General features: G+C 39.2%; 1 protein-coding gene across 36 annotated transcripts in view; it reads left to right on the forward strand.

The window, feature by feature from the left end:
* The window catches only part of Sorbs2 (sorbin and SH3 domain containing 2), a 313,230-nt gene that overhangs the window by 202,291 nt on the left and 87,676 nt on the right, over positions 1-23,263 (forward strand). For all 36 annotated transcript variants that reach the window (XM_060381680.1, XM_060381679.1, XM_060381683.1 and 33 more), the window contains one exon: positions 21,116-21,165. In XM_060381680.1, coding sequence (XP_060237663.1) covers positions 21,156-21,165 — 10 coding nt within the window. In that variant the 5' untranslated portion in view covers positions 21,116-21,155. Of the gene's footprint in view, positions 1-21,115; positions 21,166-23,263 lie in introns of those variants that run through there.

The raw sequence follows: 23,263 nt of genomic DNA on the forward strand, positions 1-23,263 counted from the left end.
TTTTATGTAGTGAGATACCCATTATCTCATACCCATGTGTAATACTATTATTTTAAGGAATTAATAAACAAATGGGTAATTTCATAAAACATAATGTATGTTGAAAGCAGGACCACTGTGGGAGAAGAATGGCCTTGCTCTGACACCGGAGAGACTCTTGGCTCTCTTCCTCTCCTCCCTTTGTTCAAAACAGTCTGCGTCTTAATATCTTACTGGAAGCAACTTTTTTTTTCTTTCTGGCATTTTGACAGTGGAGCAGTTATGCCCTATAATCAAAGGAAAACATGAACTGGCCATCTCCTAGCAACTGACTAAAGATTACTCCCAGGGAATAATTTATGGGTCTGAGTGTAAGTGCATGTAACATGTAAGTTCAAAGCCAACAGAGCCCACACTTGCTCATTAACATCTTTGAATAGTCTACAAATACACAGGCATGTTTTCAGTGATACTGCTGAGCACAAAAAATGTCCCACATGGGCAATTTCATATGAAAGAAAGTCAAGAATTGCAGCTTTGTGTGTGTGTGTGTTGTTATTGCTGAAAATCTAATTACAATTAGAAGTCACTGGTGATCATTTCTCCATTCTACTACTGCCTTTGCTGATGCCTCTTCCTCCTCTTTCATGTAAAGGGACATCTGTCACACAAGGGCAGACTGCGTCATAGCAACCTGGCCTTCCCTGACGTGTTCTCCCAGTGGGCATCTTCTCTGCCTGTGAAGTCTGGTGCACTGAGATCAGTCAATCAAACCAGCTCCTACTCATTCCCAGGAAGCTGCTGCTCTCAGAGCCTTAATGAGCCAAAGGAAGGTGCAATCAACACAGATTTTATTCTGCCATCTGTGCAGTAAAGAAACAAATATGGCTTGCAAATAATTCATTCCCTCTCTCCAATCCATGACTTAATCAGCTCCTTTTAAAATTATTTATGAAAAGAGAAACTCTGACTGGGGAATTCATTTGAATGGTGACCAAGGCAAAGGAGGATTCCATATTTGAAATGATTTAACCACAACACACACACTTGAACACCAGGAAATGAATACTTTTTACTAGCAGAGGAGGTAACATTTGGGGACTGTGTGTCAGTCCCATTTCTAAATGTTCTGTGTGTTTCAAGCCATTGATTTCTTCCCACAGCCCCAGGAGGCTGGCACCATTGTCAGCCCCATTTCTAGGCGAGGAAACTCAACCTGGCTCAGAGACAGGGTGAGTGACTTTCTAAAATTACCCATCTGCAAATGGTGGAAGGGGCTTTGACAAAGCTGGTTGGGCTCCAGGTTCAATGCTGTTGCTTATAACCTGGATCACAGTGGGTAGTATGGTCCCCTACCTCAACCTTTGAAGACCAAAGGTTGCTGGGAGGCTGCCATTCCTTAAAATAGCTCAAATCTGAATCTTGAGCATTCGTCCTGAAATGCTTTTTCTGTGCTGTCTTCTCGCGACACAGATCGCGCAGCTATATCTACCTGTTATGAGAGGGGCAAAACAGCTTTCTTGTGGCTCTCCTGCTGTGTAGTTCTCATTCAACACAGGAGACCAAAGAAATGTGGTTGACTTGAAGCCTGTTCAGTACTGTCCGGGGTCCGTGTAATACACCACTGAACAGGAAACACTGCTATCAAGGACAGCCTTCATTTAAAATTATGGTGTTATCTACTCCACCAAAACTTATGGAGCAATTAATGTATATTGTTACTTATCTCCTAGGCACTTAATATTTTCATCCTTTACAGACACTGTCTTTAAGCTGTTTATACTTAAGGGAAATGTGAATGAAGCCTAAAGGATTTAGGCTCAGTCTAGATTTTCAGTCAATTATATTTCGAATCACTGAGCTAAAATTTTTCCATGTAGTATGTAGAATAGTCTTAAGTCTGTTTTTCTTACGGTATTTCTAAAGTAAACAGGGTGCTTTTTTATACTGATAAGTCAGAGTCTATGGAGAGAGTTACTTTTATTAACATTTATCCTAATTTTAGATTGTAAGCATCATCTTTTTTCCTTTGGCCTCAATTACTACAGGCTATACTTAATTTATTTCCTTAAGATGGAACTTTTCATTATCTTTAATTTTTTCATTATTTTTGAGAATATCATACATGTATACAATAAACTATAATCATATTTGCTTTGTTCCCCCTTCAGTCCTTCATATCCTTCCAACTTCATGTCTGTTTCTCTCTCTCTCTCTCTCTCTCTCTCTCTCTCTCTCTCTCTCTTTCTAACCCACTAAGTGCAGTTGTTACTACTTAAGTGTCCATGTGCATGGGGCCATCTACTAGAATATGAAAAAAATCTCTCAGTTGCCATATACTCAAAAGAGAATGGTTCTCATGAGCTTTAGAGATGGCCACGTGGTTGCGTCCTTCTTCTTGCAGGAGACTTGGACTTTACTCCCAGCACCCACATGGTAGCTCACAACCATCTGTCACTGCAGTTGCAGGGGATCTGGTTCCCTCTTTTAGCCTCTGCTGATACCAGACTGGCACATACTGCACATACATGCATGCAGGCAAAATACTCACATAAAAATAATAAATGAATCCCTTCCACCCCTCATAATTATTGTCAATAGCTTCGCAGTCTACGGTCAGGCCGGAATAGCTTGATCCTGCACAGGTCTTGCACACATAACCGTAGCTGCTATGAGTCAATGACTGTAATAGCCAGAGATAGTGTATCACAGAACTCCTTCCTGTTCTCTGCTTCTCACATTCTTCCTGTCTCCTATGATGCTCCCTGAGCCTTGGTGGTGGTGGAATTAATATAGATTACTATTTAGGGCTGAACACCAAATCTCCCATTGCTTTTTTATTCATCTTTATGCATCTTTCCAGTGACTGCTATTCATTGCAAAAAAAAAAAAAAAAAAAGAAAAAGAAAAGCTTTCCACACCAAGTTTAAAAGCAGCCTAGGTCTGTGGGTAAGCATAAATATAAGGAAGGCAATTTGACAGCATGAACATTTAGCAAAATAACAATAGCAGGTTCCACCCTGGGTTCATATGGCCTCCTCAGCCAAGGGTTATCAACCAAGATTATGGTACCAGGAATTAACTTCCCCCCTGTAGAGCAGGCCTCTCATCCAATCAGAAAGCTCTTAGTTACCCTTAACAGTCATGCCACCTTTGCCTCCTGCCTGGCAGGCCTTTTTGATAAGCCTTTGCCCAATTTGTTATGTCTCCCCTAGAATTCAGGAGTGGTTTTGGGAGAGAAAAGCTACAGATTGCAGGAGAAAAAAATTGATACTGAAATAAATTTTTCTCAAGTTATTCTTTTTCTGTTTGTATAATCCTATCTTATAGTTATTATATCAGAATAAATATTAAAACATTTGCTTTTATTCTTAACATCAACTTCCTCAGTTTGGACAAATTATATAACCAAATACCTCTAAAATTAAGCATGATTAAGTAAGTTATTTTATTTGTGAGTATTGACATACATTGAAGAGAAAACTTTGGTATGCCTTAAACTATCAGAAGACACTCCACTAGGATTTATTTCCCTTTAACAGGATGATTTATAAGCCTTTAATCTGTTGTCTCACAACACAATTCCATATCTCTTCATAGAATCAAGTGTTATAAAAATGTCTTAAGGCAAACTCTAAAATTATCATTTGAGGTACTTAGGTAGCAAGATTTATTGCATTTTTGCTATCATAAAACATGTTTTGTGAAAATTTTAGATAACAAGTTCTAGGTGCTGATGAGGTGGGAAAAGCCTGAAGCGAATTAGCATAGACGGAACTGAATTAAAATTCAACAGTCTGCTATTGTTCTGCTTGGTGTTGGCTTAATGTAGTCATGAAGTTCAAGTGTGATCTGGACATAGCTCAAGCACTAGAGTCAGTGGGTCTAGGGAGAGGCTGGTGATGCCTTTTTGAAGTTGTTTTTGGGTTTTGCAAGGCACTGCTCAAAAAATATCATGAATTCCAATCCGCTGGCCTTGTCCATTATTAGAAACATTCTCTTTGAAAGAGTTAGAAAGCCTGTTAAAATGCAAATGTGTTATTTCAGTAAGAGAATATCTCATCCCTTGTAATTTTTTTAAAGTTTTCTTTTCTTTATTAATTACACTTTATTCACTTTGTATCCCCCCTATGGTTCCCTCCCTCCTCCCATCCCAATCCCTCCCTTCCTCCACCCTCTGCATGCATACCCCTCCCCAAGTCCACTGATAAGGGAGGTCTTCTTTTCCTTCCTTCTGATCCTAGTCAATTAGGTCTCATCAGGAGTGGCTGCCTTGTCTTCTTCTGTGGCCTGGTAATGCTGCTTCCCCCTCAGGGGAAGGTGATTAAAGAGCAGGCCAATCAGTTCATGTCAGAGACAGTCCCTGTTCCTATTACAATGGAACCCACTTGGATACTGAACTGCCATGGGCTCCAACTGTGCAGGGGTCTTAGGTTATCTCCATGCATAGTCCTTGGTTGGAGTATCAGTCTCAGGAAAGACCCCTTGTAATTTTAACAAAAACCCTGAGAGGATCTGATATAAGATCCAAACTCATTCACATAGCAAATTATCATACCCAAACAGTCACCTGATTTCTCATTACACTTGAAGATAAGTGATATTTGATTTGCTCTGATGATGACTGGGATCATGCCCTTGGTCAGAATCCAAAGTTGCATCAATTAGTGTCTAATTTCACAAATGTAGCAAAAGTAAATAATGGTGTCCACTATCAACATGTGGCAAATTCAATTCATGCGCTGCTATATTGTAATGACAGGGTGCCACTAAGAAATCATGACAATGTCATTTCTTTGAAACAGGAATTCTTGTAGCCCAGGCTATTCATAATTTCACTATATAGTCAAGATGACCTTGAATCTCTGACCTCCCCACCTCCACCTCCCAAGAGCTGGGATTATGGCTTGTATCACTATGCCAGAATGTGATACGAATGTTGATGGTTTTGTTATGTCATGGAGCACAGATTTGTTCTACTGTCTTTGCCATTCTCTGACTCATGTCTCTCCCACAAATATTTTCATAGTTGCCCCAGTGCTAAAAAATGACTATCTCCTTGGAATTCGTAAATGGAAAAGAAATCTTGACTGTAGCGCATCACCATATTCATTCTTTCCCCTGACTGCGCTGTTGGAGCTGTACCAGAATGAGGGCTTTTCCTCCCAGTAGGTTCCGCCCTATGACTGAGTTTCCTGACTGTGAATCACATTCTCCTGATGAACAGCCCTGCTGTGATGATGAAAATGAGATGATAAACAAACATGTAAGACACAAGGCAGTAAGAAGTACTCTAATAATTTTTCCCCCCAGAGAACAATGGGAATGAAGAAGTCAATTTATATGGGGTGGCATGGAATGGTCACTCTGATAAGATGATACGGTAGTTTGAATGACAAATATCCCCCAGAGTAGTGATTATTTGGACATTTGTTGCCGGTTAGTGGCGAGTTTAATAGGGGCAGCCTCGTTGGAGGAAGTATGTCATTGGGAGTGGACTTTGAGGGTTCAAAGCTTTGTCTGTCTCCAGTGTGCTAGCTGTGCTTTGCACTTGTGGTTTGAAGACAGCGCTCTCAACCTGCTGCCATGCGTCCTCAGTAGAATGGAAGTTTATTGTTCTGGAGCCATGTGCCCTAATGACCTTTCCCTTCTATAGCTTTGCCTTGGTCATGGTGTTTTATTTCAGCAACCTAACTAAGGCAGGTATCATCTGAGCACTAAGATGAGGGACTAAAGGACAATGCTGCTAAACTCTAGGCAGAGAGGGAAAACTCTGGGATAGTAGTGGACTTGATGTGTGACAAAAACAATGAAATATTCCAGATCCTGGAACAGACTGGGCAAGAAGAAACAGTGATAGCAATGAGCCTAGCTACCATGAGCATCCATAATACAGCAGGGATGGGAGATAGGACCATGAGTTGGGGGCATTTGAACAGAGTGAACACTCTCTATCAGATGTTACAACCATTCCTCTGAATATCCAAGCATCTGAACGCTGCAGATGCAGCTACAAGCAGAGGAAGAGAAACCAGCCGTGAGGCACTGAAGCAGTCAAGACAGTGCAAAGCCACAAGACGCTCACAGAGGAGTATGGATGTTTGAGTTCTAGATATACAAGATATTGTAAGATTTGATCACAAATGAACATGGTAAAAGCAATTATGAGTCAAATAAGTCAATGATTTGAGGCTGGAAACTTGCACATTATTTTGGCAATACTGGAAAGCAGGAAAATCTTTGGCAGCACATTCTGGGAAGGTGTTCTACCATTGAGCTATGTTCCCAGCATCTCTGGTATTCTGTAGTATTCTTCTCCTCCTTTTCCTCCTCCTCCTCCCCCTCTTCCTAACCCTTTTCCTTCTTCTCTTTCTTCTTCTTCTCCTAATCCTCCTCCTTTTTCTCCTCCTTGTCCTTCTCCTCCTCCTCTTCTTTTTCCTCCTCCTTCTTTGTTGTTGTCATTATCATCGTTTTCATCTTCTTCTTTTCTGAGATAGGTTTTAAACTTACTCTGCAGCCCAGGCTGAACTTGAACTTGTAACATTCCTGCCTCTGTTTCCTGAGTGCTAGTATTTCAAGTTTATGCCATTAGACCCGACAATTGTGATGCTTTTTGCAGAGATATAGCAGGGTGGACCAAAGATCTGGGTCGTGTGCCTATTGGGCATGCACAAATGGATACATAAATAGGCAGCTATTATTCCAAACCTGTCATTCTGAGGGTAGGAATTTAGGAATGGTCAAACAGCTATAATTTAGAGTAACTAGCCTTTTTCTTTTCTTTCTTTCATTCTTTTTTTTTTAATCCAGGTACCTTAATCTGTGACTGATTCTAGTGTGATTGCCTAAAAACCAACATATGTTGAGAATTTCCATTGATTGAGATAGGGTACAGATGCCAGTAGGGTTTAAATAATGAGAAAAATGCTGAGGGGTTAAAAACTGGGAAGAAAGTCATTGAACACTAAGATACTTTGCCTCCTTGCTCTACATTTGTAGGTACTCTGACCCAGAACTCACTGAAGTGATGCAGTGTAGCCAGAGTCTATGTCTGTGTATGTGTACATATATACATACAAACAGACAGACAGATAATAGATAGATAGATAGATAGATAGATAGATAGATAGATAGATAGACAGACAGACAGACAGACGGAGATATCTTGTCTTGCTGCTGTGATAGAGTACCTAGAAAAAAAAATCAGTTTAAGGAAGGAAAAGTTTTGTTGTTGCTGTTGCTGCTGCTGCTGTTTTGGGCTCACAATTTGAAAACACACCCCGTCATGTTGGAGAAGCCATGGCTGCAGGACCTTGAAGTAACTGGCCATACTGAACATGAAGTCAGAAGGGAAGCACCGCTGCTTCCCAACATTGCTGTGCTCAGCTCATCCTCTTTCTGTTTGGTCCAGGGCCCCTTCCTGGACCAAACAGAATGGTGCCATGCACATTCCAGGCAGGTCTACCTAGCTCAAGTACCTCAGTCTAAAATTTCCCTCAGAGATATACCCAGAAGTTTGTTTCCATGGTGATTATAAATCCTATCGAGATTAACCATCGTATCACTTGAACTGAAATGTTAACTCGACCTTTGAATTTCTACACATGAGCCTCATTGAACTTCAAACACTAAATATCTGGAGGGGAAAAAAGCCAAGCCCTACTAAACAAGCATTGTGTTGTTAATTGTAGAAGCCACTAAATTAATTTCAGGATTATGCCAAATTTCTAATTAGCTCTACAGGTATTCATTTGCAACTTGAGAACAAAGCTGTAACTCAGTTTTGCATCTGAGAAAACATACCAGTATCTGCCCATAGAGCCAGTTATCTGTGTTGGTGGATTTCATTTGGTGTGGGCCGCAGACTGGCACGTGCTCAGTTTACCAATGGTACGCTCCACCAGTACACAACTCATGTGTGTGAGCGAGGGTCTGCCCACATGAGACCAACTATGTAACTCAGACAGGAAGCAAAGGTTAAAAAAAAAAGTCTTCTTCAGTGGTAGCCTATGGTATCCATAATACAAATACAGGCATCACGTAGAATCAAGGGATAAATGTGGAGGAAACACAGTTTATTTTGGAACTTCAGATTGATGTAGATCTGTTCAAAAGCGTATGCTTTGGAGACATTCAATTGCTAATAAAACAACTTGACTGTCTTATTTTGTTACGGTTGCATGACGAAGAAGTTCAGAGGCTGGCAGTGAGCTTTAGAAAGCAAGAAGATTGGGTTTAGAGGGGAGAGTCAGCAACAAGGAGACCAAGGAAAACAGGAATGACAGGGTTATGTTCGTAGAAGAGTACATTTGTTTTTCTATGACATTGTTTTAAAGGTAGGGAGGTCTGTGTGTATGTGTGTGCGCATGTGTGTGTGCATACGTGCATGTGTTACAAACACTTGGCAAATTCAGAAGGGAAGTTTGTCAAAAATCATCCTTAGTCTAATACTGAAGTTAACTCTTCTTTTCAATCTGTCATTTAATCCCAGGAAAATATTACACTGCTTTCCTGGAAGTTCAGTTTTCCCTTATTCAGTAGGAAAAAGCTGAAGGTAGATGTAGTTTACAAAGACTGAATCAAAACTTTTGACAAAAAAGTAAAAAATGAAAGAGACTCATTTATATCAAATCATCTTCAGTTTGTATTTTAAGTGTTTATATATATTGAGAAGTCTGTGTATGCATCTATGTATATGTGTGTATAAACATACATATTTATTCATAAGCACATAGACAGATACTGAAATAAGCACTGGAGAGCCAGAAGTAATATTCAAATTCATATCTTAAGATAGGACACTATTAAAGAAGTAATGAAGATAATAGTAAATGGTCTTCAAAACAGTTTGACTTTTGGAATGATGCTCATTGTCAGAATATGATTCTTTGTGGCATCTTTTCCCTTGGCCTTATGGATTTGAAAGTCACCAAAGCTGCATGTTTTTTCCTCCTCCTCTTCATTAGCATGACCAGGAAAGTACTGGAACAGAAGAAAAATAGATATGTTCATAATACAGCATAAAAAGAATGGGTGAGATAATTCCAGGAAATGCCCAAAATAGCTAAATTAGCTTTATTCCAAATATATATGAAGTAATTTACTTTTTATAATGTTGGTTCAGCTGAATAAAGTGATTTCATCTTCGAGTATTCCGGTGATTATAACCGAAATGTGACTCACACATACGAGGGCTCCTTTCCTTCCTCTTTGGACAAAGTGGTCAGAATCAAGAGAAATAAAAATATTAACAGCCACAATGGGTGGTTCCACTAGTAGCCTGGGCCTATACAAAGTGAAGACATGGCCCCTGTGCTTCCTGACTTGTGTTTATCCCCTGTCCCAATGTCCTACCTTCAGCCCCATGCATTTCTGAGTGTTCTGCGGGAGGGTCCTGAGCCCCCTAAGACAGTGATAAAAATCACCTGCTCCCACTGTTCCACACCGTGCTACCTCCTATCATGTACAACCAGAAGATCATCTATTAGGTCTCCCTTATTCTCATGGGACAGCATCCAATAGCATTTGCCTCCGAGTCACCATTAATTGATTACCGCCTCCCATGGGCTCCAACCCATGTGCTAAGCCATGCTTAATCTGTGTTTGACTTGTATAAAATCAAAAGTGCTCCCACCCTCCTACCCATGCTCTAGAGTCTAGACCAAATGAACTGGGCGTGGGTAGAAGGACATGCCCTTTCCAGACTGAAATGTCTTTTATTTCACTTCTGAAGAAATACATAGCTGAGGAGTAGTGTGAGATCAAGAGGAAACCACACGTTTTTAGTTTACCCAGGGATTGAAATAAAATGAACATCTGACTAACAATTTGAGCCAGTAGTTAAAGGAAGAAGGAATGATAGCACCCTCTGAGATGGGAGATGTAGGAAAAACAGTCAGATTTGAGGCGACAGGAATATCATGAACCCAGAACAGCATGAGAAACAAGTATGAATCCCATTTGGATTGGAGCTTAAACATAGCAATATAGAAACAGCTAACTCAGTGAGAGCCAGGCCTGCTTTGCTTTGGAGGATACCGAAAATGAGTCTTTTTGGCAGAATGCTACCCTAAGTACTTAAATTACACTGAGACCTTTTAAAAACCATTTGCTGAATATAAATTGATATCTTGTGTGCAGACCATTTTATGCAGTCATTAAAACAAGGCCCCGGGGGACCCATTTGAGCATTATTTTGGGGGCTTGGCATTCATCTGTAATTTTGAAGGCAAATAAATTTTCTTCATAAATATTCCATAATTCATACTCCTAATGTTCTCCCTAATTTATCTCCTATTGGAATTTTTCCTGATACACGTGTCATAGGGTAGCATTAAAATATAGCCAAGTATAATAAATCAAAACTTGTGTTAAGTAACTGGTCTAATTCCAAATGTTATAAAGAGGGGAACAGGCTGACATTTTTGTGTCACAGACTTTGGTTACTGTTTCCAAAGCCTAGCACAGCAGTCATCCACATGAAAAACAGCTTCAGATGCCACCAGGCTCCCCATGCTGCTATAATTTAGCAAGTGATGACATGAGTGACTCTGCCAGTTCGAAAACGTGATGAAAATATTGGTCAGAAATACAATGTGCTTTGATGTTCTCGGCCTGTTTCCTCACTATCAGCAGACTTTGCTCTTTAAATAGGAGCTGTGCAAAGAATGTGACATTTGGAATGGTAAACTATGTTGTGATTTATTAGTTTCAAAGGACTTCTCTACTGTCGATATAACAGAATACCAAGAAAATTAATACCTCTTGTCACTCCCAATATTCCTCCTGCTTTTACAAGCTGATGATAATTTATGGACTGAAGTTTGTTTCTTTCTTAAGTGTAGATATGTAAAACGGATATTATCTTGGATGCAAATTCTCAGATCGAGAACCCCAGGAGGGAGGACCCTTGAGATAATATGGAAAGACATGTTATATACAGGTGACCTATAGACCGTATTTCTGAACTTAAACTGGCAACTAAGAGGACAGCCTAATTGCAATGGGCTTGATTCATGCATATCCCATCTAACCCTGCTCCTATCAGAAATATGAACTTTTAATGATCTTTTTTTCTTGTAAATTTTAATATGTGAATGAGTCATTAAAATTGGCTTCCAGTTAGATTCTGTTTTGGGTATGTAACCAGAGTAATAACCATAATCTTTCACTGGATATTTGATGAGTATATTATCTTCCTAGATTTACTATCTTTCAGATGATAAAAAAAATCCTGTGATTTTGTGTTTTAAAACATGACTTTCATTTTATACATTAAAATTTATATTTACTTGAATTTCTAGATTGTATTTTTGTGCGTGTGTGGGCATGTCAGGGTGATGCAAAGAGAAAGGGAATGTGAGGGGAGGAGGGATCTAAAGTAGGAGGAAAAAGAAAATAAAAGAAGGTGTATATCATGAAAACAGAATCAAGGCTGTTGAAGGATGGGAAAGGGGCCCAGAGTAAAGAGACACAAGAAGGGCTGAGGCATGAATAGGAACAAAAACAGTACAATGTATGAAAATGTTGCAATGAAACTTATTTGTGTCCTAATCAAGAAATTAAAGACTCACACATATACAAGTAGTGTTTGTTTGGTTTGGTTTTGCGGGGTTTTTTCCCCCCTGGCCTATATTAACAGGACACACGCTTTAGTGATAGGGCAACAAAATAGCTGAGTAGTGGTGGCACATGTCTTTTATCCCAGCACTCAGGAGGCAGAGGTAGGTGGGTCTCTGAGTTTGAGGCCAGCCTGGTCTACAGAGTGAGTTCCAGAACAGCCTGGACTACACAGAGAGAAACCCTGTCTTGAAATACTTAAAAAGTTATATGAAGAGAATGTGCCTGAAAGCTTCCTAAAACTTGGGTTGTTAGATTCTGCCCAACTCCATTAATGTATGTTTATACATGTCTAGTGTGTGTGTGTGTGTTTGTAGAGTTGCTGCTTCTGTAAGAAAGAGTTAACTTTTTGAGCTGCCCATACGTATTTTACTTCCTCGCCAATAACTCACATTACCAGCCCTCAGCCATAACCCAAGAAGTACAGACAGCCATTATGTTAATGATAATAGGACAAATTAGAAAGTACCAAATTACTTTGGTACTTCTGAAAAGTGAATGCTCTCCTCAGACTTGCTTGGAGAGACTCAGTAACAGCATGCATGAGTCCAACATAGATTCTGGATTTCCATTCCTCCTTGCTACAACAAAATGAGGAGATTCTTGTGTTTTCATTAGAAAAAGAAGAAATGATGACGAAACTGGTAAGTATCAAGTTATCCAAAGTTTGCGGACATACTTTCCACCTGTGAGCCTTGAATAGGACAATCTCTGGATGTCATAGAGTCCACGTACCTGAGAGTCCCAGCAGATGTATAAGGAAGTTCATGAGCCTGTGCCTCAGTGGCACTCCCCTGTAGATGCAGCCAGGTTGTTGCATATGGGAAGAGCTCATGGCCTCATGTATTTAGGAATCTAAGATGGGAACTTTCTTGCCTTGCCAAGAGTCATAAACATCAAGGATTTTTTAAAAAGTAGTTGAGTGTTTTTATAGACAGAGGGGGACAAATGACTAGTAAAGATGAGACCAAGTAAGATTTAGTTGTATATATTTAAATATGCCAAAAATCTTAGCAGAACTTTCTAACCATTACTACTTAAGAGTCATGTCAAAAAAATTATGGGTCTTATGAATCTTTGTCCAAGGGAGCTTCACTGTTCTCCAGTGCATGATTTAAGAGAAATTTTGTATGTTGTTTTCCTTGCCTATTTCTGGTGGTCTGAATGACAGGCTGCTTAGATTTAGCTTTAAATAGTGATAAGGTATGAAGGACTATATTAGGTATAAACAACAAAGCATGCTGGGAACTCATGAGCTGGCTGAGGAGAAGTTGGGTTGTTTGGGTTGGCATTTCTGAGCAAACTAACAATAAATATAAAAGTCCCATTTTGTTTCGGTGCGCAGGAATCTTAAAGCCTTTGGTGTTAGCATGGACCTACTTACATCCTTTGAAGTGAGGGTTGGTAACCAGACTTCTGAGAACCCAGCCTTAAGGGACAGTCACATCTGGATGTTGTAGTTCTTAAACTCAGGGGCATCCTTAAGCTCCACTGGCATAAACTCCCTGAAATTAAACGTCAGTCTGAGTACATGCCAATAATATTTCTCAGGGCTGCTAATGGTTGAGTGACAGCTCACCACAGTTTCCACCATGTTGCTGTGGCCTCACCAACTCCCAGCCGCCATTCTCTGAAGGCCTTCCAAGTGTGCTTAGACTTGTTTTCCTACTGGGGTGTCATGTGCATAAATAAAGGCGATGCTTTTTAACATGATGCAAGCGGGCCCAACATGTCAGCACAGTAAAATCACGATCTTGACTTATATATAAAAAATACATTGATGTAATTACATTTTAATACAATTGTGCTGCGCTAAGCCCACGGTCTGTTTTTTAAATCCCCTGAATTTATTTCATGATCAGTTTTGAGGAGTCAGTCTGGTCTCCTTCAACAACTCATCATATTTCCTTTAGCCAACTTGAAGGAGTGCATCTTTACTGTGACTAAAACTTAATGCTGTCACAGTTGTGTGTCTCTTATTTTTCTTTTCTCGTGAGTGTGCCCGCTACATAACCAATAAGTATGCTTTCTTTTTTCCTCTTCAAAATAAGAATGTTGAAATAACATAGTCAGGAAAAAAAAAGGAACCCCTTAAAATGACTGCTTCTTCACCTATTGTTCTTCCTGAACACTTGGCACATAGGGACTTCCTACAAAAATCTTGGCAAATCCCTTGCTAAGTTCTAGAGAACCATCCTTGCACTCCAAAAGAGTAGTGATAATATGTGCTAATAGTGCTCCATTTTAGATATTAAAGATCAAGTAACTTTGACCAAAAAAAAATCTGTCTATAGCACATTTTCCTAGGGCCAATGGGATGGTATACTAAAACGTCTAACAAAATATCAGAAATCTATTTCAATATATTTCATATACCTTCACACAGCTTTTTTATTATAAAAAAATTTAATTTTTTATATTAATTACAGTTTATTTATTTTGTATCCCAGCTGTAGCATCCTCCCTCATTCCCTCCTAATCCCACCCTTCCTCCCTTCTCTTCTCCTTATGCCCCTTCCCTAGTCCACTGATAGGGGAGGTCCTCCCCCCCTTCCATCTGACCCTAGTCTATCAGGTCTCATCAGGACTGGCTGCACTGTCTTCCTCTGTGGCCTGGTAAGGATGCTCCCCCCTCAGGGGGAAGTAATCAAAGAGCCAGCAGATGAGTTCATGTCAGAGACAGTCTCTGCTCCTATTATTGGGGAATCCTCTTGGATCCTGAGCTGCCATGGGCTACATCTGTGCAGGGGTTCTAGGTTATCTCCATGAATGGTCCTTGTTTGGAGTATCAGTCTCAGAAAAGACTCCTGGGCCCAGATTTCTTGGTTCTGTTGGTCTCCTTGTGGAGCTCCTGTTCCCTCCAGGTCTTTCTGTCTCCCCCTTCTTTCATAAGATTCCCTGCACTCTGCGCAGAGTTTGGCTGAGTCTCAGCATATGTTTTGATACCCTGCTGGATGGAGTATTTCAGAGGCCCTCTGTGATAAGCTCCTGACCTGTTTCCTGTTTTCTTCCTCTTCCCATGTCCGTCTCATTTGCCTTTCTGAATGAAGATTGAGCATCTTACTCAAGGTCCTCTTCTTGATTAACTTCCTTGGGTGTACAGACTTTAGTATGATTATCCTATATTATATGTCTAATATCCACTTATAAGTGAGTATATACCATTTCACACAGCTTTTTCCTCCACGTTTGACCCATTGTTTTCCTCTTTGGGTTTTCTGCAATGAGCCAATTTACCAAATGTAAAATATATACAAAGGAACTGAATATAGTTTCATTCTGAATAAACTTAATAAGAAATACACCGAGACATGAAAATCAATCAGATTAATGCTGTACTAATCCTTCATGAAAATTCAAATTCCAGGTAACAAATGGGTTTTTGACGCACATCTATAGTACTAGTAGGACTGGACAATACACCTTGTCATTGCCAAGTTATGTAAATGTTTTCTCAGGTGTTCAGGAAGCAGGTGTATTAAATCAGAAGAAACACATGACTGTAGCTTTAACCGTCAATTAGCAATCTGTGGGATTATTTTACAATCATAATTTGGTAATATAACATTGCCACGGAGGTACTTTAGAAGAAACATACTTCTAAAATGTCTGGGGTTTTCATAGAAAAAGTAGCAATAGCCACGGGCCTGGACTTAGGAACTCAGACTAATTCTTTCCATATGGATTTTCACAGGAGCTAGGTGAAAGGGAATCTGCCACAAGCAGCCAATATTCCCTCTTGGGCTTAGAATATGCCTGTGGTTCTATGTTAACAGGCCCCATTTTATTCATCAGCAGGCTGGTTTTCCATCACACATTCCTCTCACAGTTTGTTCTTTCTCCAACCCCTCATGATCCAGTATTTAATTAAGACTTTTCTGTGGGGCTTTAGGAGGTCTTGATTTCAAACCTCACTTCAGGATGCCTTAGAGAAGAATGTGGATTATTATTATTATTATTATTATTATTATTATTATTATTATTATTATTATTAAGACTGCAGAGAGATAAACTGCCTCCCAAGTGTCAGCTTGTTGCTCTGTCATCTTGGAAAAATCTTTATATTCACCTATATCTATCCTCCAAATTGTGTTTTCTTATAAGATTGGAATTCAGAAAATAGAGTATATATCAAGTCATCTATCTCTATTACCATTAAAGCACTTAACGTCTGTCTCAATTTATGCCCTGAAGTATGAAGTATGGGAAACTAAACCAACCAAATGGAATGTTTTTCAATGTCTTTTTAATGTCAGAGTATTTGTATTATCAATATGTAAAATCTAGAACGGAAGATATAAAGCTTCAAGGTGAGGGAAAGTCTGCCAAGTACATGATTTCAAAAATTAGTTATTTTAACCTATCAGAGAGGTTTCCTTCAAAATAGGAATATGTACTTCTTTCACAGTGACATTAAGAGAGACCAGCCTCACTGAGGATGCTAGAACTCTTCTGTTGTCACACTCTTCCGTTATGTTCATAAATATCTTCTCGCGCAGCCATCATCTAGGGTTCTAAGCCATCAGACTCATCATTGTAACCTTTTAATGTCACTCTCTTTGGCTTTAGTAGTTCTGGCTGTAGTTAAATGGAGTCGTTGCTCCAAATATCACCTGAAGATTGTCTTATCTTATTCATGGCAATGTTTTTAAAAAGAAAAATGTCTCAGAGAAATGGAAGAGCTGCCCACTCAGACAGCAGAATTTCTTTTCAGTTTAAGCATGCTGCTAAGTTGCGGAAAGATAGTTGGGAAATTAGAGAATGCACACAGATCAACTGATAAGCCATAAAGCTTGCCTCAGTCTGAAGTAACATAACAACTCCCCATACTCTTCAGGAAATTCTAGGTTGTATTCTTATTACATAGCCAAAGGTATGTTTTAACATAGTTGAAATGTTGGTGAATGGGATGTATGCTGTTTGCCTGTCAGTGAGGAAAAGGGTGGATTAGGATGATCTCTGTGTTAGAATGTTTTCTGTGACTAACAACACAGTATCGCTGAATGGGAAAGTTATCAATAGCAGTGCTTACCTTCGCTTATACAAACATCTTCGAGCAGCGTAAGGCAAAAGACAAAGACTATGTGTACTGTCTGTGACACTTAGGGTCTGTTTCCCACTCCTTAGGAAGCCGACGGGATTCAATTGTGTGAGCTCCATTCTAATGACCTAATCTAAGCCTGATCACTTCACCATAAAGACCCCACCTCCAAACACCATAGTGGCAGTTTCTACCCTTTTAATAATTCACAATGAATTTTAAATCTCATGCATGAAACTCTAGGAGTCACAAACTATATTCTAACCACAGCACCAACCTCCCAACACTATTCAGGTCACTGTCAATATATTGTTGGACTATTCTAATATATAATATATAATATATAATCTTTTTGTGCCTGATTCACCATCGCCTCCTTGGGGATCTTTATTTTCATAAAGAATCCATTTTACTTTTGATTTATGTAACCTAAGCCCATGTAATTTTCCTAGAATGGTACTGCTAAATTGAACAAATGGCTATCTTAGGGGGAAATGTACAAATAAAGCATTTAGAGGTATCTCCTAGTTATCTGTAAGGGTTATAAAAGTAAATGACACTGGGAAAGTAAAATTCTGGAACAATATTTTATGTGACCATGTCAAATAAAATTAAAATTCACTTACAGTATTTGGCTGACTTCATTGTGGGGGGTGGTGTATCTAGGTATATGTGATACAAGCATGTGTACCCATGTGCTTATCAGTGTGTTATACACACTTGCCCATGTGGGTCTGAGGTTAACATTGGGATCCTCTACAGTTATTTCCCACTTTAATTTTTAGGACTGGTTTCACTGAATCTAGATTTCCTCAGTGGGCAAGACTGATTGGCATCATTACCGACTTCAACCCCTAATGCTGGTGTTGAAGCCCTGAGAAGACACCAGACAGCCTGACCTACCTACTGCTGACTTCTTTCTCCAATGCATCTTTAGGGATGTGTGCTTTGAGTACTCACATGGCAACAACCCAAAAAAGAACAATTCCAGGATTCCTTCAACCCACGATCTTGTTTCAGATTTTTTTCCCCAGGCGTCAGGCAATTCAATACGATTCAAAAGCATGATATATGCCGCTTTAAAAAAATCATTAGTGCCTCCATGATCTTTTTATTCTTTGATGTTTGCAATTATTTCTCCTCATTCCTAAAAACTGATGTTGAATCTGTTGACCCCCCACTGCAATGTCTAATTTGTCTTCTTAATACTGTGAGCTGATTCTCAAAGTCCATTAGCTCAGTTAGAGTGGGAGGTGGCATTCTTATCCAGGGAACATCCTGCCCTTACTGTGATGAGTTTTGTACCCACCCACTTGGAAGCAGAGGAGTTGATGTCTCATATGGGGGACTGATTTAGCGGAAGTATTCAGAAAGGGAGTTGAGGTGTATTTTTGTGTTGTTTTGTTTTCAAAACTCGGGAAATGTAAAGGACAAAATGAACTGATTGGCATTTTCTTGTAAATATCTTAAAGCAGCATGTTGACATATTCAGTAATGCTAGATGTCAACCAGAATTGAGCCATTCAGCTGTAATTGAGAAGTAATTGAGGCATGAACTAATTTAGCAATTCTAAATACTTCTTATCGTGCCACAGACGGAGAGAAAAAGGGATCTCTTAGGGCATTTTAACCAGAAAGGGTGGCACAAGAGGGGCCATGTCATAAAACACACATAGTGCAAGATGGAGTCTGCTGTGGAACCTTTCTGTGCAGCGCATGATCATCCTTGTGTTTTAAACACAATGCTAACCATTTAACACCCCACAGCGTTTCCCCGCTGTGTAGACTATCTGTGTACTTACCTCTACATAATACATAAAACTTAAACCACCAGTTCATCACTTGAAGATAGCTGCATCAATTTGGGTGAATAAAACTCTTCTACGGGAAAAAATTTAGAGCCGTGCCTCACTTTAAATTTCAGCTCCAGATGTTGTTTCTGCCCTTCTGTAGTATGTATGACTGATGGCGATTAATAACAATAATAGTAATACTTAATAATAAATCCAAACTTAATTATGTCTGTGTTGATACACAGGTGTAATCAAACTTTCCAAAACCCAGTTAAAAGAAAAGTTGTAATCTATCTTTCTATCATGTTGAAAACAAAGGTATTGTTCTGTTTGCGCACAGAACAATAACGAGTTATTAATAATGGAAAGATAGTCAGGTACAATTAATAAGATCTTGACATGGAAAGTCATGTCACTGCTGTAGTATTATCGCACAGCGTAGTCCATTGCCACACACATACTGGAAACAAAAGTTAGTCCCACGCCTAAGTAAAACAAATTCATTCCCATGCATATCCTGAATTGCAATAATGTTGCTTTTTGTCTATCAACTTTGCAAAGAACTGATTTAAGTAAATGTGGCCCCACACAACATATGAAGACTTATTTTGACCCGTTAATATACAAGGCTCTTTGTTCTGTTGACTGCCTTCTTTGGGTAAATGGTTTATATTTTATGGTCCATTGTCATAGCCTTGGCCCTAGTTCAATTCCAATTTAAGAAAATACTTGAAGCGCTGTCTTCTTCCAGTAGCATGCAAACACTCCAGGAATTTGATGTCTTCCAGAATATTCTGTGCTCGTTATGCAAGTGCAATCAAAGACACTTTTTCAGAACAGAACAAAAGAGGTTGAATTCTCTGTAGCTTAAATTGCTTAAAGAGTTCTCAGTGGTAGAATCGTTAATGGCTTTTGAGCAAACAAGGACACTGAATCATGCATTTTTATTAGTCACCCAAGAAGCCTTCGGTTTCAGGTTGTTCTCCAGCTTGCAAACACCAAGGCTCGTCTTTATGAAACTCCAATGTGTGTTGCCCAATTAGGAAGTTAGTCATTTAATGTTTTGACAATTAAAACAATATAAAGTTAAAAACTAACAAATTACCTTTAGAAGTAACAGGATACGTCACTTTAAAAATGAACGGCCTAAGGATGTGTGGCGCCTTCCTTTGTTCTGCCTAATCCCCCTCTGCTGTCTGAGAGTTCGGCAATTTGCAAATATCTGCATTGGATTATAATAATACGTGTTGGTATTAAGTCCCTACTCAGTGCAGACACATTTTAGACACTGGCAGCTTTTGTGTTCTGAGAATTAGCTATCCTTCCACGGTGTTCTCCTCATTAGTGAACAGTATTCTGATGTGAACACTGCCTTCCTCATTCCCCATTAAAACCAAAGTCAGTCTGGCATAACACATTGCCTTTTTCCAGGAGGAACCGTGAGGTCGGGTTTGGGAAATGTCCTTACAGGCCCCGTGCTCTGCGGATTGTTTACCCCTTCTTGTTTTAGACGTTGCCTCAGCCATGGTCACAGACATCCCTTGAGGCAACTTTTCCATTTATTTTGTCCATGTAAGGGGAACATATTGAGAGTTTTGCTCCTGAGAGATTAAAATAAATACATCGGGAGGAACATTCTCGAAGCTCCTGCGCGGACCACTCACTGCCTTCTCCCTTGGGTCCATCGGCATCCTTACCCCACAGGCAATGAGGCTGCCCAATACAGTTTAGAAAGATGCTGGGGTCTAGAAAAAAATGCTAAAGAGACCAGAAAAGTGCTGCTTTACTTGTATACACTTAAAAGGCAACATGTATTATGATAAGGTTCTCTCAATGGCTTCTTAAAAGTACATTGGCCTGTGAAAATTAGTCCACATGTGTAAGGTAATTTATTCAAGATACCAGCTTTTTTTCCCCTTGATATTCTGGAAAAGATACTTAACAATGAATTGTCCTTGTAGAGTTAAAGAACAGATGGATAGTTGTAAAAACAAACACTCATGAAAGCAAAAGAACAACAACAACAAAACCCTTCTTTTGAAGCTTTTGTGTACTGAGTTTGGATCACAAGGTCTCATATATGTTAGGCATGGAAACGCAATTTCTAAAATGGAAATTTAGGCTGTATATAGAACTCACTGGGTAGAACACATGCTTGGTTTGCAAGAGGCTAGTTATAGTCCATAGCAAAGAAAGAAAACAAAGACAGAAAAAGGAGGAAAAAAAAGTAGGTATCTATCTTCAAACATTAGTGATAGCCCTAAATGAAAATTGAACTTTATTATCATAAGACAGAAATGTTTGAACCCCAAGTTGAATGGAGTTATAAATTCTGCCATCCTTATTAAACTTTGGTTTAGGCAGGATTAATGATAAAGTAGTATTAATTTATAGGTCAGGGTCTCAATGGGGGGTCAAATGAGCCTTTCGCAAGGATCGCCTCGGGCCCTCAGAAAACATATATGTTTACATTACAATTCATAACAGTTATGAAGCAGCAACAAAAATAATTTGATGGTTGGAGTCGCCACAACATGGGAAACTGTATTAAAGGGTCGCAACATTAGGAAGGTTGAAAGCCATTGTTATGGACACATTGAAGCCAAAAGTACTTTCACAGCATTTTGTCCCATGTGCTAGTGAACAAACCCTTATTGCTTTTTTTTTTTTTTTTTCCTTACAGGAAAACTGAAGACTTTAATAACAAATCCTTCAAGGTGAAAATGAATACAGGTATGTTGCCTCTGATAGCTTAAAAAAAAAAAAACTCTTTAATTTTGCTCTTTTAAAGTCACCTTGGTCCTACATTAACATAGTACTGTATTGACCATGAATGTAATGCTGAATTTCTGGGTATATGGAGAGTTCCATTGCTCTATCATTACGTCCGAATACTATAGCCTAAAGTAGAATTCTTTTTTGTTATCTGCCATTACTGATCTTTTGTTATATATTTTCTTCTTCTGAATGTATGTGTGTATGTGTGTATGTGTGTTTTCAAATAGGGGGTGCATGTCGGGTGTGTGTGTGTGTGTGTGTGTGTGTAGACCAAAGGTTAAATTTCAGTATCATTCCTTGTTTTTTAACCTTCCCTGTTTATTGAAGCAGGGTCTTTTATTTGGCCTGGAATTCTGCGGTCAGGCTAGGCTAGCTGCCCCATGAGTCCTGTCTCTGATCTCCAGTGTTGCAATTATAAACACATTCTACTGTACCCAGCTTTTCAAATGTAGGTCCTGAGGATCGAGTGGAAGCTTTTACACTTGTATGGAAAGCCCTTTACCAACTAAGCCATGATGTCAGCCCTGTCTGGTTGTATTTTTTTTTTTTGACTAATTTTTAAAGTTGTTTGAAATTGTATTTACGCATCTGAATCTCTTGCTTAAAATACATTAGGCTCAAAGGCAAGTTGCTCTGGTGGAAAATAGTTAAACTTTTCTTTTTTACAAACTGTTTCTGTTGACAAAGTGAACAGACAGAATGCCAAAGCCTCACCCAAAATGAGCTCAACTAATTCTTCCTCATCACAATATGCATAAAGCCATAAGCATGTTGTTTTTAAACTTGCACAAAGTATCCCTAAATATTTTAACACAAATGCCTCTGAACCATGTTATATACATTTTAGTTGCAAGATGGTTTATAAACACCTGAAATACATATATACATATATATATATATACACACACGTATATATGTATGTGTGTGTATATGAGAACATCATTGTTTTTCTACAGTGAACGTATACATTTACCTTCACCCTCATCGCCTCAGAAGTCTCAAACATAGTAAATTCACATGAAGTGATTAAAGACAATAACTCTCTCACTGAAATCCTGTGGCTGCAACATGGCTGATGGCGGCAAAGTTGGTTTAGCCAGCCACTCCATCACAGAGCAGAAAGGAATCCCAGAACGTTCTTGCTCATCAAGCTCCTTGTATCAAAGTGTCTAGAAGAAGGATTAACCGCTGGCTGGTAAGAACCAGTATTTAATCCCTAGATCAAATGCGGAGACACATGCCAGGTCCACCTCCCTAAGGCATCCTCCCAGCTGAAGCCTGCTCAGACTGCCTCAGAGAACACTGCATTAGCTGGCTCCTGAGGGTGGAGCCTACGTGTAGATAGATGTTTAGAGCAAAGGACAAGACCAGGGTGCTGGACAGAGAAGTGGTGACCTTCACAGAAAACCAAGTAGAGGCAGTTTTGCAGGTGCAGATGGGTTTGCTTTCTTTTTTTTTCAGTCTCCTCTGCCTAATGATGGTTCTTATTTCATTTGGCATGTGCAATGTAAAATGGACTGTAAATACCCATGTTGCATGACTATAAGTCACTCCAAAAGACTGTCCACATGAAGAAGTGGGGCTCACGCACTGTTCAGAGGTATCTCCTTTGGAGATTTAAGTCCCACAGAGCTTACCAAAATAGGATTGTCCTATTTACCAAGAACTTATTATAATAGATACATAATTATAGGGAACATTCTGTGCTGTATACCAACAGAACATTCAACCGTTGGTCTTCCCATCCCATAATTGCATACTAATAATGATGTGGGAACAGAGAATTGGAAAACTGTTTAACTCTCTGGTATCTCAACCAAGTTGCTGCTTGAGAGCCTGAGTAGAAAACTCCATAACAACCTTTCACTTGTAAGGAGTGATCTTGACTCTAGATCAGCACAAGTATGCATGAAATCCAGTTCCCTACATGGATAAATTTACCTATGGTAAGCTAAAACACCCTTTGTTTAAAATTCCAAAGTAACGTTACAATGTTGCTATAAAAACATGCTACTTAAAAATATAGATGACAGATATTTATATGACATTAGGG

This window comes from Meriones unguiculatus, chromosome 4 (assembly GCF_030254825.1).
Source record: "Meriones unguiculatus strain TT.TT164.6M chromosome 4, Bangor_MerUng_6.1, whole genome shotgun sequence".
In the NCBI taxonomy this organism is placed as follows: domain Eukaryota; kingdom Metazoa; phylum Chordata; class Mammalia; order Rodentia; family Muridae; genus Meriones; species Meriones unguiculatus.